This window comes from Apis florea, unplaced genomic scaffold (assembly GCF_048593485.1).
Source record: "Apis florea isolate Af1SG1 unplaced genomic scaffold, ASM4859348v1 contig_3517_pilon, whole genome shotgun sequence".
NCBI lineage: Eukaryota > Metazoa > Arthropoda > Insecta > Hymenoptera > Apidae > Apis > Apis florea.
Window position 1 is genome coordinate 2,029,360 of NW_028256778.1, and position 17,311 is coordinate 2,046,670.

Genomic DNA, 17,311 nt, shown 5'->3' on the forward strand with positions numbered 1-17,311 from the left:
AACTTCCCTCAAATTGGATTTTTTTCCATCAACCAACAAATTTTTCCTCTCATTCGTGAGTCACTGCAATTTCTGCATGGAAAAAGTTAAGAATATTGTTAAACGATGTCGCAAGAGTTTTAGATTGCGAATATATCAGAAATAAGACCTTAAAAACTTATCTTATGATATTTCGAGAGATTCTTCATGCTACTTGTGATAACATGTTGGATGTGCATGCTATTCTATCGAGCAATATGATGAAATATAGATGAAATATCTATTTTGTGAATCATGGACAAGTATACATCGTGCAAAAATCAGTATTATATTGGATTGGCCAATAGATAATGTCGGATTTTTCTGTACGAGATTGTTTTTGAAACAAAAGATTATTGGTTAAATTTATAAAACGCGTGTATAATTAAAAATAAAAATGAAAAGGCAAATGAATATTTCTATGCAATTCTTTTATTTTTGCAAAAATTTTTTTACAACTGTAAAGATGATTTAAAATTCTTTACTTAATGTTTTAATTAATTTACTTTAAAAATGTTATCCAAGAATTATTTTTTATAATCTTTGTTAGAAACTGATTGTTTTTAAGATGAGAATTGATCAAATGATAGTGATTTAATGACAAGAGATAAAAATGGCAATTTAACACATTTTTATTACAAGTACAAGTAATAGAATTTCAATTATTCGTTCGAAGAATTTGAAAAAAGATACAAAAAAAAAAAAAAAATTGAAACTTAGAGGTGTAGGAGTCCAATTTATCATAGGCCTATTGTGATTACGCATATAGAACGAGATTTACATTGCATTTCACGTTCGTATGCAACTTGTTTATCAACATTTCAACGCCACTTCATAACTTTTACTCTGTATTTATTTTTATTTGATTTTGTCTTAATTTATAAAGCATTAAAAGTAAAAAATTTATAAATCACTTTTCACGCGTGAAAATATCCTAATTACAGGTATTATCTAAAACAAAGAGAATTTCCTAACCTCACTTCGAGCAATGCTTGCTCGAAGGTGGTGAAATTCACGGTTTTGACGCAAATTGCATTTTCTAATTTACTAATAATTTAAGCCCACGTTTTTTTCACATAATGTACTCTACAACGATGCATTTGTTGAATGCTTTATCATGTAAAACGCGCTACATTTGCGATACAATCACATACGAAGGGACAACCGACGGTGAATAGAAGGAACAATAGTTAATTACCATTACTGGACACGAGTGTCTCAGGCGAGTTTACAACAGCACTAGTCCCTGGAAAATCAATATCCCAAGTATATGTGCTAGTATTATTCGAGAGAAGCGACCGACCTCCCCTCCATCATGCTTTTCTTCGACATATGGCATGTGTGCACGACCGATTTGCGTTAAAACGATCATTTTACGCGACTCAATGCTTTCCTATCATTTGTAAAATTTTATTAAATTTCCACGAACGGCCATATGTCGTCAGTTTCAACAGCCACGGTCTCAACCAACACTTTTTTCTTTTAAATCAGTTGCAATTATTCTTTTCTCGTGGTTATATGATGAATGGATTTTTCGTAGCACGTCGAGATGGTCGATTTTTTTTTTTTATCAATTGGAATCCTTGATAAATTTTATACTTTTTATTTTTATTTATATTTTTATTTATATTATAATGTTATTAGAATGTTTCCGTTGAATTTAGTGAGATTATAAAAAATAAGAATACAGTTTTTTATTTTAATATTGTTAATTAATATAAAAACGATAAAAAGAGAATTAGGGAAATAGAATAAATAATATTTATTAGAATGATTAATTATTAAAATGTGAAGAAAAGAAAAAGAAATAAACTAATATATGAAAATGCAGTGTTCAATGGTTCCATATAATTTCTTAGTGGTTTCTAACTTTTTTTTTAATATTTATCAATTGTTAGTAAATTGAAACTAATAATAAGATACAAAAAAAATTACTAAAGATTTATTATTTAATTTATCTTTAACTTGTTTTATTTTTTATTTTATTTTATTTGTATTTTAAGAGTAATTAACACCAAAAAAGTACTGAACTTACTGAAGTTTTCAAAAGACTTGGTATGCTGAGATATTCAATGAATTTTATTATTTCTTTAATACTCGTGTTACATTTAATTTATATATATTTTTTCAAAAATTGAACTCAAAATGAAAGAAACATTATTTTCACTCTTAATTTTATTATAAAAAAATTTAATTTTTTAATCTTTAGAATAATTAGGAACAAAATTAGGAATAAATAAAAATTAAAGATTTTAGCAAATATAGAGATATTTATTTAATATATGATCTTACAACAATAAATGTTCAAATTTTTATCAATGTATAAATCATTTCCATTTGTTAAACTATTGAAAGATATTTATTTTTATCTTTATTTTTATTCTTTATATGAAAATTTTCATAAATAAATAATTATAAATAAAAATAATCATAGCGTCTCAGAAATTATTTTATGATCCATAAGTTGCGAAACACTGCAGCAGACGAAGAATCTATTCTACTGACGCGGAATGCATGCCAACAAATCTTCCTTTTGTAAGAATAAATAACATAAAATAAAAGGTAATAAATATTTATATATTTATTTCATAAGAGATTGTATAAAACTCATAAAAAGAAACAGGAAATATGAAATAGATATAATAAATATAATATAGATTTTTTATAATCTTCAAATTTTGATCAAAGATTTTTTAATTAAATTTTTCTTAAATATAATTGTTATATAAAGAAATAATTATTTCATTGAAATATAAGAAAATAACATTTCAAATAATAATATAATTTTATTATATTTCGAATAAATTTTTAATTTTTATATTATTACAATATATTAAGATCGTATTATTGTAGAAAACTTAATATATAAATATAACATATAATAATTCAATGTATTTTCAAAATTTAAAGGGTAAAAAATGAAAAATAAATATGTTTTTTACATAAATTTAAATATTGAACGATATGCTTAAATAATATTTATTTATGAAAATAATTTAATTTTCTTTGTATTTATCATTTCAAATTTTTCCCAATTCTGTGGAAAAGATTTAGCAGTAGAATGCAGTAGAATATTCTATTAAGTAATCAAATATAAAATTTCAATACATGGCTTATGCTTTATCAAGTTGATTTTATTTATCTTATGACACAACATCTACATAGAATTGAAATTTTCGAAACTCTTTGAAATTGAAATCCTAAAACTTGGAAACTTTTTAATAATTTTGTGATTTGCAACTCGCGAAACATAATAAAATTATATAAAATGATTTATAACAATATTATAACGATACGAATATTTTTATTTAATTAACAATAATCTAATCAAATTTATATTTAAACTCATTTTAATTAGTATCATTTCGCCAATTATATTAATTAAATTAATTACACTAATTAAACATCGTAATTATATATAGTGAAAAATTTTTCGAAAATCAAAAAGATAATTATTTTGAATCGATTACCTTCCTCTTCACCGATTTCAATAATTATTATTTGAAATAAAACTGTAGTTAGCTTGTCTTCAATTTCGATGATTTTTAAATATGTTATAAAAATCAATATTTTTAAGAATTTTTTTTATACACATAGTCGGCGATCGATCTTAATTTTTGAAATATTTGCAAAAAATTAATAACTACTATTATATAAAATTTCATCTATACATATGTATATGATTATTTATCTTTTGTTAATATAAAAATATCGCAATACATATAACGAGTAAGTCGATCAAAAAAAGTGAAATATCTTAATTTGAAATATTCCAGAGATCATCATATTGTTGTTAGTATCTATTTATAAAGAGTTCAGACATTTCAGATTCTGAATAAAATATAAAACAATCCTTAAACGAGATTATGATTGAAATTATGATGAAATTATTATGATTAGTATAATGTTATTAGCATGAATTAAAATTATAATATATTAATCAATAAATATATATATATACGTTCATAATAAACAAAAATTTTAAAAAAGTCATTCTCATTCAAATCCAGAATTGTAAGAAACATTTTTGAAAAGTTAACTCGTTATACATTATGATAATACATAATATCGATTGCTGATTATCTCATTGTTCATATAAATAATAGATAAGTAGTGGTCATACATTAATGAATGCACAATTCAATCATATATTGTTAAAAATATTTTGAGAATAATTCAAAAATTAATATACAACTGGTTATATATAAAGAAAAAAGTTTCTTTTAATGGTATTCCAAACTCACTATGGATTGCTGTGAAGAGAGTAATCGATAGATTAATCCTAATTTATTATACATAAACTATAGACTTTAAAGAAGCTTAGCCGGGAATGAAAATTTGTTAAGACCTTACTTTTTTAACGAAAGAGATATTTCTCAAGAAAGAAAAAAAAGAACATTTTTAATTTCGAAAATTGCAAAAAAAAAAAACATTTATAAGCTTATCTATAAAAATGTCAACGAGAATATAAGAGCAATATGTAAACAAATATAAAATTGTCTATATATTTAAGAATCAAAAAAAAAAAAAAACCAAGAATGAATTGCTTCGAGTATATATTCTTCGTAATCTATTTCACGGCCGATTCAACATTCGATTGATCTCTTAGACATAACTAAAACACGCCGAATTTTTCGTAACAGAACAATGTTACCTACCTTGTGATTATCGATCCTTTTCTTTCCCATAAAAATTCCACTAGCATCGAATCAAAAGCAACTAATGTAAAAAAATATAACGTTAAATGGCGATAATATTGTTCATCAATGATGTTTTCGAGAATAATTGTGACAAGAGAAATACATGAATAGAATATCCAGTTTCAAAAATACGAGATGAAACGATGTATGGACGGTTCTGTTGAAACTCGAAATTCTATTGCCTGATATTCGTTGTTCGTCGTTCGAAGACACGTGGTTGGTCCGCACATAATGTTTCCAAAGTTCAAACAAATATTACACTTATCACTGAGAAAAAACTTCACCGAAGATGATATCGAAAAGCACGAGCAAAAATATGACCGTATACAAGTTTCATTCGTTCACCGAATCACTGAAATCATGGCCGACTTGCTATTTCTTCGATATGACTAGATTCGTATTTATAACACCTGTCAGTATAAACCACTGAACAAAGAAAAAAGTAACAATTTTTAACTCAAGTTTGAAGAACTCGAAGGACACAACACCATATTAAGTTTACACAAAAATAGCATGAAAAGAGTCATAAATTTTTCTTTGAATGCCACTTACAATATTAATAATGTTACGACAGGAGCACGATTTCCATCCGGAACGATCGAATCTGTTATTCTGGTTGACGCAACATCGAACCGTTGAATCGAGTTGGATCCTTTCGAACAGAAGAAAAGAGAGGGAGAGAGAGGAAGAGAGAAGTGAGGAGAGAAAAGGAGGGAGGAAAAAGTGGGGAAAAAACAAAAACGAAGTACAAAAGTATAAAAGGGCGTAGCAACAAGGACAAAAGTGAGAGAAACGGAACGGAGGAAAGGCAGGAGAGAAACAGGAAAAAGACAGTGCAAAAGCGAAAGAAAAGCAGAGTACAAGCGAATGCGACGAAAGCGACGTGATCCGTAAAAGAATCCAAGGTAAAGAAACGAAAAGACGTAACGCGTGTCAAGTGCCACGCACGACTGATCGCCCGTGGTAAGTTTGGGGCTGACGCCTGCGCGATCTGACCTTCCCCCACTCCCTCATTTCTATCCTTCTCTTGTACACGTTTATCGTACTCGCTCGCGGTCGACGCACCCCCACCATTACGGCCATCCACCCTCCGAGCAGGACGATTCGCGATATTCTCTTACCGCGTCGCGTCGCACCGGTTAGAGCGCTCCCTTGAACTGAAAACACGTTCACGCCGTGTTTATGACCGTTCTTCTTTCTTTTCCTGTTTCATCGTACATAAATGTTTTTCGTTTCTTTTTTACGCTCCAGGTCAGATAAGTCATACATTTTTTATTCTTTCTTAAAAACAACGCGTATATACACAAAAACACGGTTAACAGAAATATATTTATTTATTATAAATTCAAGACCAGTTGATAATATATAATTGTTAGGAATACTACAAAATACTAACACTTTGCTTCGTTTTTATCAAGAATCGATGATCGTACAGTATGACAGCTAATGAAAGACAAAGAGGGATTAAAAGCTGAAACGTTTAAAGAAATTTATGAAGTATTGTTTCGAATTTATGAAGTAATTACTCGCTTCATTGAATCCGTAAAAAGAGCTCGAGCATATGAAACGAATACATATATATAAAATTCATATATATATATAAATTCTAAATACAAGCACCTGTAGTTATGTAATATATGTATATATGTATACATAGTTGCTACGTTGTTGACAGAATAATACTGCCATTTTTAATATAATATTATTTCATACACAAAATATTAAATATCTACACATGTATAATTTTATTTCCATAAAATGAAAAATGAATATTTTCCACAAATAAGTTATTTCACAGAATTAATACGTAGCAAAGATAACTATTAATATTCAGTTTAATAAAAGTAAAATAAATTGATTTCGTCACTGAATTTATCCTTTTTTAAATATAAATTTATCAATTATTTTCGAGAAATTTTTCCAAATATCTTTTTTTCTAAGTGATATACTTATTAAAATTTTACACATAACAAGCAGTCTGCAGCTGCCTTTGGCTTTGGTCGTCCAGGTGCAGGGGCTATTGCATTCCTGACAGGCACAGCATTGAATATATACATAATTGAGTATTTACAGCTGATACTTGTAGAGAAATCTCACTTTTACACGCAGTTGAAACAAACTGATAAAATATGTTAGACCAAAAATATATATATATATATATATATATATATACATTACAAATTTATGAACCTGTTCTGTATTACTCATCGAAACGATATTATATATCGTTATCACTCTTACGAGACGAGACTATATTTCTATGCTGTTACATATTGATAAAAATATAAATAACTTTAAGGCATGTATATCGTGATAACATATTCTAAAAATCGATACTATATCTGCAATAAAGATTTTACAAAGATTAATCGTTCAAATAAAATAAAATTCTCGTTTATCTTTTAAAAAAACGTAAGTGATATACATTAGAAAAACATTAAATATTTCTCGTTTACTTAGAAAGAAAATACATAAGTAGAAAGAAAGTATATAAATCATTTATCGTTTTTGACAAAAAATACAAGCATAAAGACGAAATCGTATATTGAATTGTTAAATTATAAAATTAAAAAAATGAAAATTAATATAATCATGGGACACTTTGAAGGATCAATTCTAAAGTCTAGATTCAAAAAACAAACATAAAAGTTGGTATACAAAAATTGAAGCGTATATATTAGACTACGATTACAACGAGAAAAATGAACACGAATGGAAAATATGTCGGATTATGTTGCATGAAGATATGTATACTGTTTTTTATATACATGTTATATAGGGTCACATAACGTGACCATTTTAAATAACTCGTACACGATGTGGAAGAAAACACAATTTGATGTTATTTTTCCACGGATGGATATATGAAGGACACACGAAGGTCAGTTTTATTTTTAAATTATACTTTTTAATACATTAATCGATGGTTAAATGGTTATATATGAAATATGTAAAACTAAAAAAAGCTATTAAACCATTTATAGCAAGAAATTATTAATTTTGAAGATATTTTAAATACCTTATTAATTATTTAAAACGCATAAATACTTTTATGGCACAATTGATCAGAATATAACGCAATACTTGTTCTCGTGTTTTTTATGCTTATATTATAGCTTGATAAATTATTGCTATCTTATCCATAACAATAATTCGTCTGGGGAAAAAATATTAAAAACTTATTTGTTAGAAATGGCACAAGATTTCGTCAAACTTAGATCGTCCATTTTCTTCCTCATCTATTTCATCTTTTTTTCTTAAAAAAAATCTTGAATTTTTAATTTTGAAAATCTTTTAAAACTTTAAATTTTAAAGACAGCCAATCTAATAACATTTATTATTTCGTAGTAAATAAAAAAATTGAATTTTTACGTTCCATCTTTCCTCCTCCACATTTAATCGTTTTGATTAATTAAACAATTGTCAATTACAATAATTAAATAAAAATGCATTGTTACAAAATTCTCACAAATTGTTTATCCGTTATTTACCCTTTCGAAAGAAGAAACTTTTCGAACATCTCCAATGATCTCGAGCTTCCTTGATTTTTTTTTGACCGATTTACGTGAATTCGTGATATTAACGGTGTGTGTCTGTGTCCCTGAAACTGGCTTACATGCGCTACAACATGTTAAAATACACGCATCGACTCCTCAATAACATAGTTTCAAATTGCGCATCGGTTTCTTTCAAACAATCTACGTACACTGAAATCGGGCCTTGCTTGACCAACACGGTACAACAGATTCGCGTGTCGGTGTAAGTCGTATTTGATACACGTCGATACATACAGTCCACGCATATATGCACCGTAAAATTTAAGTATATCGATGAATCGCAACATGTTTCTTTCCATGTATCAATTCACTACCAAGCCAATCAATCTTTTCGTGTCCAGACAAAGATTGCACAAAAAATAAAAATATACAAATAAACGAACTTTTTAATTACAAAGTTACAATCATGCAATGGGACAAAAACTGGAAAGAGATAAATTGAGAAAAAAATAAGAAATTTGTTTGACTGGTTATTCACTTACTTATTCGAAATCTTATTATTATTAATTATGCTGCATTTATGTATATAATACACGATAAAAGAAACTATATAAAGAAACAAACGCATTTAGAGAAATGCAGTTGCGACACGTGCCAAATATCGGATTCTTGGATTAATCTCGTTTTTTCTTAACCTCTTAAGCACGCGTGAGTGAGATAAAACAGAGTCGAAATTAACACTCCGGCGTTGAAATACGATCAAAAGTGCGAGCTCAGAAACCGTTATTATTATTATTACATATTGCTATTTTATACTTTATACAATATACTATACGCTATAATAGTATACAACACAGTCAAATGTAAAATCTTGTATAAGCTCTACCAAACAAGTTGTAGTTTATCATATCATCTATATTATGAAAATTGAATTTCAATGAAACTCGAATATGCAATGTGCGATGGAATAATTTTCTTTTTTTTTTTTTTTTAGTGAAATATTACTTTGAAAGAATGAAATCAAGCTTCAACATTTGCATTTTTGCTTTTATTATTAGGAATTCATTTCATCATTTATTTTATTTATTTTCTATCACAAAATTGTGATTTTGAATTATTTGATATATTTTTAATCCCGATTTCAATCTCAATATTGGATAAAATAGATAATCAAAAAAGGGAAAGTTTCATGAAATTTGAATAACATTTATCACATTCACTGTGTTTTTCTTTTTTTGTCCAAAAATCAAGTTCTATATTTTGCTTTCGAGATAAAGTAAAAAAAGCAAAACCTTTGTCAAAAAATTATGAGTAGAAATCATTTCAGAATCATTCACCTTCATTCCTTCATCCTTTTTTAATAACAATTCTTCTTACGAATGAAAAAAAAAAAAAAAAAAAAAAGAAACAAAAACAATGATTCGCAACTCATGAAAATGAGGAAATGAAAAAATATTTCAGGGAGAAATGAAATTTTTTTTAAGACATTCATCTTCGTTCGTACGGTTTTAGCGATGAACTCGTTAAGGATGAAAGTTAAAACGGGAATGAATGACTTGCAATTCATAAAAATCAAGAAATATCGGGAAAAAAGACGAAACGAGAAGAAAGAAGGAGAAGATAAAAGAGAGAATGTGTGATTCTAAATATTCGTGTCGGTGCGTGGTTGGCCAGCCACCTTCCTGTTCCTAAAATAACCCCTTTGAACCGAGTTTCACCCTCGTGAAAAGAGAAAGGAGAGGGAAGGGGACGAAGCACGTCACACGCCGTTGGATATAGCACTGATATGGTAACCAACCACTACACTATCGTAACCAAGTATTATGAATAATTGTCACTATGATTAAATAATTTCACTGAGTAAGAGAACGCAAATTTAATATTGAAATCTGAATATTGGTTTTCATTGGTGTATACACGATAAGAGTATAATATAAATAAAATTATAATTATAATCAAATTTTTTTCTTCTTCTTTCCGTGTTGAAACTTTTGCGTGTACATATTTCAATTTTTCTGTTTCTTTTTTTGCGATTTTCAAAAAAAAAAAAATATATTAATGCAAATTTGATGCATTGTATATTGTGATATAATAGAATAATATATTCTATTTATATTATCATTTCAAGTTTATTATTAAATAATAAAACGAATCTCAATTATTTACTTATTTCACAAAAAACATTTATAATCATGAATCTAATGTTTGCTTATTATTAGACTCATTGCAATTGTGCAAAACGAAATATAATTTATTACGCGAATATCGTAAAATAAAAAAATAATATTATTATTATATTTGATACTTACGTGTAATTAAAGTTTATTTGTCGATTCGTCGAGAAAATATTTACATTTATTTAAAGCTTTATTTCATATATTATTCCGTAAGTCCTTTGTTTATTTTTTTTTTTCTGAAAATTGTTTATAATTCCTAGCATTCAAGCTGGGAACATCGTTTCAATTCTCAAATTACTGCAATCGAACATCCAGACCGGACTTGATAAACCCACTACAACAAGCTTATCCACTTATAAGGGAGACCTGGGGGTCTCATCGAGTTCAATTTATGCTGCGTACATCTACCACGAATCTCCGTTTTCACCCTCTACCGATTTCCCCTCTACGGATTAAAACGAACACCTTTTACCGGTTCAAGAATATCAAATCTCGAGAACGATCATACCTGGTTGTGAACCTCGAAAGGACAAACGTCAGAACGAGAGAAGTCAAATTACATTTTTAATCAACGTTCGAATAATTTAAAATCATCGACTCGATTGAAATAATTTAACTTTGTTAAAAAGAAGAAAAAAAAAAATGAGAAAAATTACTTAGCACGAAGTCAATTTTCGTGCTCGATTCTTTCTCTTATATCATATAACTGTATCCCAGAATTAAGCCACAAGTTATTTTCAATTCAAGTCATGCATCGGTATATTTCGTTAGTTAATCAATAAAATACTCCCTTGATACCGGTCCCAATCTCGATTCTTCGTTATCTATTTTACCCACGTACTATTCGTTTGCAGTTAATTATCGTCAAAAGGTTTCCATGCGATTACGATCGTATATATAACGTGATATAAACGCGATATATTAAAATTGAAAAATATATATATATATATAAATCTTGTTTCAAACGTTCGTTCGATATGAGAATGCTCGAGGAAAAAAGAAAAATTGTTAATGAAAAAGAGAGGGAAGGAACATGTGGGAATTGGTAGCGAGTCGAGAGAGTAGGAGTTAAAATCGATAAAGCAAGATGGCGGCATACAGTACCGCAGAGTACCGCAGCCTAGCTTTCCACGAGATTATCCTACTACTCTTACCTACTTACCTGCGTGCCTGACTGCTTACCTACCTACCTGTCTAACCTACCTACCAACCTACCAACCTACCAACCTATCTGTCTATCTACCTAACAACCCACCAACCTACCAACCCACCTATCCATTTATGCGCTTAGTTACTAGCCTTACCTACTAGTCACTAGTTATAAATGTATGGTATAGCAATATCAATACGAAGCTAGTTACATCGTACGTAGATGTGTGTATCCTATACACGGACGCTCTACACACTGGTTATAGCGTAAATGGCCATAATGAAACGGGCCGCGCACTACTCGCTAGCTATACTACTGAAACGTTGATACAATGTGTATATATATATATATACGTATCCAGCAACAGTGATCGATTCGTGGTCGCGATCAGACAGATTTTCACCGCGTTGTGTAGGTCCTTGCGTTGCAAGCGAATTTTTTCCTCGACATTAATGAGTAATATTTTTTTACTGTTATTCTGTTATTGTATATTTCATTTGATATTCTCAAATTGAAGATTGGCATTAAGTAGGACTTAATTTTAATTTTAATGAATGAAAGTAATTTAACTTTGAATTGTGATTATGATATTATAATAAAAAATTTTGCAGCATTAGTGTTATATATCAGGTATCTGATATTATTGAATCATAGTAATTTATTTTATCGTTTTGTGTCAATTAATATTCAAATTTAGATCGAAGAAAGTATAACAATGGTCAGAACAGTTGATACAATTTTAAAAATTAATTACTTTATATTATGATAAAGATTTAAATTATTTTTTGACGCATTTTTCATTTGCTTGGCAAAATATGCAGAAAAGATAATAATATTTTTAATTTCGAATATTGATCATGACATTACAATCAACCCCGATTGCCAACGTTGCAATCACTTCCAATCACGCTTTAGGACTTAAATTGCAATTTTTCATCAGTGAAACGCTTAAAAGTATTAAGTAACGAGCATACTAAGAAAAAGTTATTTTAGCGTGTGTTTCGTGTATCCAAAATTCGTAACAATAATTATGAATTAATAAATTTTAAATTATTAATAATATTATTTTCGTCTCGTGTTACTTTTGCCTTCGATCGATCCACGAACAAAGCAGTGTGCAGTTATTCCCGAACGTCTACTCCATTATCCGAACTAATAGAGAGAGCAAAGATCATTTCGATAAAGAAATTTTCAGATAATAGAACACAAATGATTTCATAGTTTGAGAATAATACACTTATTTACAATGGAATTGAGATAATAAATTTAGAGCTATCAAATTTTTTAATATAGAACTTAAATCTGCATCTATCAAATTTCCAATCCTACTGTTTTTTAATATCAATACTTAATATCAATTCCATTATTATATATAACTTTGCTAATTCTTTTAACAATTTCAATTTTTTAAATGTTCTTTTTTTTTCAATTTTTTATTTAACATTAAGTAAGTACATATTTAGTTTCAATGCTACAATATACACTGTCAATTTTTATTAAATTAATTAACTCTCTAACGAATAAATATGTATATAGTAGATAAAATTTGGATAGTTTGGATAATGGAATGTTTCATTTAGTAAAACCTTCAGATAATGGAAATTGTATATTTTTCTGTGTATCTATTTATTCGTGAGTATCTTTGGGCAATTTCTTAGCACATGCATGCATTAAGATGACCTTGACTTTAACCCTGCCACGATCTTCGAATTTTTATATTTAAAATTCTCTTTCAACGAATATAAAAATTATAAATGTGTTTTAGCATAAAGTTAGAGACGAGAAATTAAATATACCGATAATAATTCTTTCATATTTATTTTATTACTTAATTTTAATACCATAAAAGAATATAATTAGATCGAAAAATCGAAAGATGTAGAAGTAAAAAGTTTAATCAGGATCGAAGAGATGTTTTTACGAGGAGAGAATCAAAGATAATTATGCATATAATTATTAAGGAAATTTATTGATATCGTTTGTATAAAATTGCTAATCGATTCGTTAGTTCATTCGATCATTTTTCACTTCTTCGATATAATTTATCCGTGTTTATTTTCCATATTGTTCTTTCTTTCTTTTTATTTCCTTCAAAAGATTTTCAAAGCTTATTCATTTAAATATACCTTTCAATTGCAATTCGTGTTTATCTATATATTAGAAACGAGTCGTTAACTAACAACAAATACTTGGAAAAGAGATAAATGGAATATGGAAAAATTTATTGTTTGTAATAAAATTTGTAACAAAAAAGATGTAACGTTATAATGAGATGTATTCGCATAAACAAATGTAAATTTAATTTTTAGATACAATAAAATGTCATAATGTATAAACGTTTCAATAATTGCGTTAATTGAGGATATATCATGAATATTCAAGGTGAAAGAATTATTTGAAGATATATAAAATTCGCTTGAAAGTCACGTGATGAATGTAACAGTATTATTTCAGATTAAATTACAAAAATTCGTCTATTGTCGTTTGATTGCAATTTATATATGTACTTTTTAATGGATTAATAACAACACAACTTTGAAGAAATTAAAAATCGTAAAATAGTTTTTCGAGCAGCAAAATTGATGTAATTTGTTGCTTGCTCTATTTGCGTACAGTTTTACATTCGCAACATCTTAGGTAAAATACGTATCCACGCACTTGATGCAACAATAACATAACTATGAATTAAAGAGAACGACTTTGAACGAGTTTAAATCATTTTATTAACAATGCATAATAACATTGCATTAAAAATTGGGATAAAAGCAACAATGTTTTCTTTACTAATAAAAATCTTGAATTGATATTCTCTCAGCCAACAAGACACTAATTTTAAACGTAAGCTACCACAATGATTAATTCGTGAAATTTATTTTTTTCTAATAAATTTTTAAATTTAATCTTCTTTATTAGCATTCCTTTTTAATAAAATTTATACACGTTATAATAAACTATATTTTGAAGAAGAATAAGAAAATTTCCCTAGACTTTTAATATTTTAATACATTTTTCTTTGATAATAATATTCAATATTTTTCGATAATATTACGCGTTTAATTGATTTCAATGATTATAATAATAATAAAACGTATTGTCAAGAATGTAAAGAGTATATAGTTACTGATAAAAATTAAATTAAGAGATTCTTTATATTTCTTATCTCTATTTATTATTTCAAATACATTTGAAAAATAATCTTATTGTTTATTAATGTTTGTGAAACGCATTTCCAATGTATGAAACTTAAAGTAAAATAGACAGATAAGACAGCTCATACATTAATATTACGATAAGATTATTTTTCAAATATATTCTCATCTCAGAGAATAAGAAATATAAAGAAATTCGTAAACGATCACATTATTTCTTTGTCAATAAATGTATTGTTGCAGCAAGTATGCGATATACAATGGCAAAAAACAAAAAAATATTTCCTCCGTTATCCTAATTTTTCTAATTGCACAAACATTTAGAATTTTCATTTTCAAATTTTTGTGAAAAGACAATTTTGAAATCAAGTTTAAAATACGAAAGAATTTAATGCTATAACTAATTTATAATTATAAAATGATACACACAGCAATACTCGTGTTTTGTCAAAAACGTTTCTTAACATTGATCTTTATTGCACAGCTTACACTTACCAATGATAAATTATTCAAATTTAGAATTTTTCTAAAATTAGATTTAAAAAAAAAAAAGAAAGAAAGAAAGAAAAGAAAATTCTTATTATTATGGATAATCCAAAATGCCAATACTTTTGTCCCACGCTGTATACACTTTCGATATCGAACTAATGTCACGCTACCAGTGGAGATTTCCCTTTCTCCAACTTTTATTTCTCACTTCTTACGTTAAAAACAGGTTCGACGGGCGTCGATTATACATTAATTGTACAACGATAAACCGAACTATTTTTTCCTTTCTCCCTATATTTTTTCGCGAGAAAAAACGAAGCGTTTCCTTCGCAAAAGGAAAAAGAAATCGAGACGTCTTCTCGATCGAGTTAAGGCAAAGCTTGAAAGTCGGTGACTCTTTCTTGACGAGAATAACCGTAAACTTCTTGAACGAATGCGTCTCGGTCACGCGATGGAACGTGAGTATTAAAGCGGAGCTACAACTTTGATACAATATTTCAGTTTGCCACGTATAAGCAAGCAAAAGCGTGGCAAGGAAAACGATCGTTTTCCGCCGAGGAAATATCAATATTGTCTTTAGATTAAGTGGTACTTGACCTTTTCGAAATTATGGAACGCTTTTGATCGTGCACAAGATATAGCGACGCTCTTCTTCCTTCTTTTCGACTATTAATACCGTTTTTAATATTTTTCACCAGATGCAAAATTTAAACGTATTAAAAGTACGATATCTTTTTTACTCAAGCTTCGTCTTAGCTTCACTTATAACCCGTCTCTATTTGTGGAACGCGTTATTGTTGTTGTATAAAAATTTATTATCAAAATCAATCGTCCAAGACACGTGTGATTTAATGGGTGAACGGATTGCATCCTCTCTCGTTCTACCGATTTAATCACATCGAGGCGGAGCGCTCGAAGAGAAAAGTGTACGCAAACAAGTCTGAGAACGGTTCGGTTAAATTTCGACTAAAATGCGCACGATTACGTCCGCACACACGATCCACTTCTCACATCTCCAACGATCTCTCGAGGAATGAAAAATATGGCGAGCAAGAGGAGACGAGAATTATTTAAAAAATTAAAAAATTAAATTGGTCTAATTTTACTAGTGATCTAGTAACTAATCAAGCTTATCTATGATAAAGTTAACTGCTAATAAAAATTAATTCGATTTACGTCGTGTTCTCGACTCGATTTCAATTGGACGATTTTCATCGAAAATTTGTGAGAATATTTATTGATATTTGGATAAAGAGAATTTCTTTTAAACTTTTAACTGCATACGTTTATCTCTGGTCTCTCTTCAGGATCATCTTTCAAATTTAACAAAAAAGTTGATATACGAAGAATTTATTGAATTATAAACGATTCCATTTCGCTTGAATTATAACTTATAACTTAGTAATAAATTTTTATCTATTTTGACTGATCTGTAAAATTGACTTTTCAAAGGTGTTCTACGAATATATCGATACTTTATATAATTATTCTCATAAAACTATACTCGAATCAATTTCTCGAAACAAAATTGGCCGCAAATAAATTGTGTCTCGAACTTAAATTTAATGCAACGTTGATTATTAAAATGAAGAATGAAAAATAATTTCTTTGCCTTTTTTGAAAAGTGTGATTGAAAGACTTTTGCAGCGTTCCATGATCAATAAACTGTCTGTCTTCTAAAATTTTTTAACCAGTTAATTACAATGATTCGAATAATACGTGAGAAATTATTTATTTACAAGAATGAAACAGTGATATAAATCACTTTAAGCAACTTATATTTATATATTCTATCGATTGAATTTGCATCACTATGATTCTCAACCTTTTATGAAATGTGCGTTTGACAAAAGAAAAAAACTTTCTAGTAATTTTTATCACGAATTATGTGATGAATTTAAAATATTATTTTTACAATTTCGAAATCATTTTCAATTTTTTTTTTTTTGATAAATCTTACTATTTTAATAATTTTTATTTATTTTTATCATATTATAATTCAAGAATTTTTCGCTAAAAGCACAAAATGTGGTAACTGTTCCCATTCATCAGATTAATAATCAACTGACTTTTTTCAAAGATTACATTAAGAAAAAAGAATATTTTGACATGCAAAAAACAATTTTCCAAA

The 17,311-nt window shown here is 27.9% G+C and overlaps 1 protein-coding gene across 9 annotated transcripts in view; it reads right to left on the reverse strand.

Annotated features, from left to right (window-relative positions):
- The window catches only part of bsk (mitogen-activated protein kinase dJNK), a 123,363-nt gene that overhangs the window by 89,414 nt on the left and 16,638 nt on the right, over positions 1-17,311 (reverse strand). The window contains exons 1-2 of one of the 9 annotated variants that reach the window (XM_012493743.3): positions 4,822-5,670; positions 4,677-4,737 (exon numbers count right to left, since the gene is read on the reverse strand). The exons of 6 other annotated variants lie outside the window; for them this stretch is intronic. In XM_012493743.3, the coding sequence (XP_012349197.1) occupies positions 4,677-4,723 (47 nt within the window). In that variant the 5' untranslated portion in view covers positions 4,724-4,737; positions 4,822-5,670. Of the gene's footprint in view, positions 1-4,676; positions 4,738-4,821; positions 5,671-17,311 lie in introns of those variants that run through there. 2 more of the 9 variants (XM_086913899.1, XM_086913902.1) reach the window with 2 other exon arrangements.